At 49.7% G+C, this 2,196-nt stretch overlaps 1 protein-coding gene across 2 annotated transcripts in view; it reads right to left on the minus strand.

Moving 5' to 3' along the window:
- FADS2 (fatty acid desaturase 2) overlaps positions 1 to 2,196 on the minus strand; it is a 39,809-nt gene that overhangs the window by 19,428 nt on the left and 18,185 nt on the right. For both annotated transcript variants that reach the window (XM_023189475.1, XM_023189476.1), the window contains exon 5: positions 47 to 172. In XM_023189475.1, the coding sequence (XP_023045243.1) occupies positions 47 to 172 (126 nt within the window). The remainder of the gene's footprint in view (positions 1 to 46; positions 173 to 2,196) is intronic.

A 2,196-nucleotide genomic window follows, 5' to 3' on the forward strand; every position in this document is an offset into this window, starting at 1 on the left:
CCCAGGCCAAACACTTCCTATGTCAACACCATCCCCTTAGTCGTACCTCAATGGGCTGCCATTCGCCCAGGACAAACACGTGCAGCATGTTCACATCGGGATCCTTGTGGAAGATGTTAGGCTTGGCGTGGTGCTGGAAGTGGCGATGATTCCACCAGTTGGCAGAGGCACCCTGTGGGGAGAGAGGGGTTGGGATGAGCCATGCAGGCCACCAGAGAACCAAGCTCACCTGTGACAGGCCCTGCTTCGGAGCAGTTCCCAGCACCTTCAACCCTCAGGGACAGCACCTCAGGCCCCCACAAGGTCAGAATCCAGCCCTGCCATGACTGAGCGCAGAGCATGGGCCAGCCCCAGATGGAGTGAAGTCACTTTATCTCTCTAGGCTTCAGTTTCCCCGATCATAAGACAATGATGGCGGGTGAGGCATGCTGCTGTGGGACCAAATGATGAGCGCTCCAGCAGGTGTGGGAGCTGGTCTCTGCCTCTCCACCACCAGGTGTGGAGCCAGAGCTGTGCGAGGTGAAGCCAGGGTTTCAGGGATAGCGGGAAGTGGTCCCTACTATGTGGCCCAGAAATCTCCCTCCTGAGTGTATATCCAAGAGAAATGAAAACATGTCCACACACAAACTCATAGAGGAGGTTCCTAGCAGCATTCTTCAAAAGAACCAGAAGAGCAAAAACAACACAGGTGTCCATCAACAGATGAGTGGGTGAACGAAATGCAGATAAGCCACACAATGGAATATTGTTTGGCTGTGCCATAAAACAGAACGAATCACTGACACTTGCTAAAACACGGATGAGCCTGGAAAATATGCTAAGGGAAGGAAGGAGCCACAAAAGACCACATATCGCATGATTCCACCGACATGAAATGTCCAGAATAGGCAAATCTATAGAGACAGAAAGTTGAGCAGTTGTGTAGGGCTAGGATTGGGGTAGGGGAGGGAGTGAGGGGGTTGGGATGTGATGGCTGAGAAACCTGGGATTTCTTTTGAGCATAGTGAAGACGCTCTAAAATTGACTATGACGATGGTTGCATAAATCTGTGAATATACTAAAAGTCACTGATTTGTCTACTTTAAATGGGAAAACTGGCTGGGCACAGTGGCTCACACCTGTAATCCCAGCACTTTGGGAGGCAGAGGCGGGTGGATCACTTGAGGTCAGGAGTTCAAGACCAGCCTGGGCAACATGGTGAAACCCCGTCCCTACTAAAAATACAAAAATTAGCCGGGTGTGGTTGTAGGCGCCTGTAATCCCAGCTACTCGGGAGGCTGAGGCATGAGAATCACTTGAACCAGGAAGGCAGAGATCACACCACTGCACTCCAGCCTGGGTGACAGAGCAAGGGGATAACTGTATCTCAATAAAGCATTTGGAGATTGCAGTTGTGCTGCTATGTGGAGGGTGGGTCCTGAGATTCATGTCACACCAGGAAGGCTGGAGGGAGAGCTAACATGAACAAAAAGAACTTTCCTGTTTCTAACACTCAAATAGGATCCCATGAGACAAGATGCATAACATGGATATTTCTTTTGAGGCTGCAGATTTCCATCTCCTCAGCTCAGAGGCATGGCCCTCAGCAGTTGCCCAGCGACACATGAAAGAAAACATACTTTCCTGACCCTTTAGCATCACGACTATTCTGGTGAGCTCTTGCCAGATCAGTGCTTTGGCGAAGGGTCTGCAAAAAATGCCTATCTGCTAAACAAACATTTCACTTGGGAGATGCTTTTGGCACAAACACGGTCTATGGACAAATAGCCATGGGTGGGAACAGCAATGGACAGCTGCAACCTTTGCAGTGACCTCAGGCCCCTGGAAACAGGCAGGCCTCAAAACCCATGAGAGAGAGAGAGAGAGAAAAAAAAACAAACAAACAAACAAAAAAAGTCAGAGTGAAAGCTTAGAGGCTTCACTTTGGGAGGCTGAGGTGGGTAGATCACTTGAGGTCAGGAGTTCCAGACCAGCCTGGCCAACATGGAGAAACCATCTCTACTAAAACTACAAAAGTTATCTGGGCGTGGTGGCGGGCACCTATAATCCCAACTACTCAGGAGTCTGAGGCAGGAGAATCCTGTGAACCCAGGAGGCGGAGGCTGCAGTGAGCCAAGATCGCACCAACGGCACTTTAGCCTGGGCAACAGAGCAAGAGTCCGTCTCAGAAAAAAAAAAAAAAAAAAAAAAAAAAAA

The sequence above is a fragment of the Piliocolobus tephrosceles genome, chromosome 13 (assembly GCF_002776525.5).
Source record: "Piliocolobus tephrosceles isolate RC106 chromosome 13, ASM277652v3, whole genome shotgun sequence".
Classification (NCBI taxonomy): domain Eukaryota; kingdom Metazoa; phylum Chordata; class Mammalia; order Primates; family Cercopithecidae; genus Piliocolobus; species Piliocolobus tephrosceles.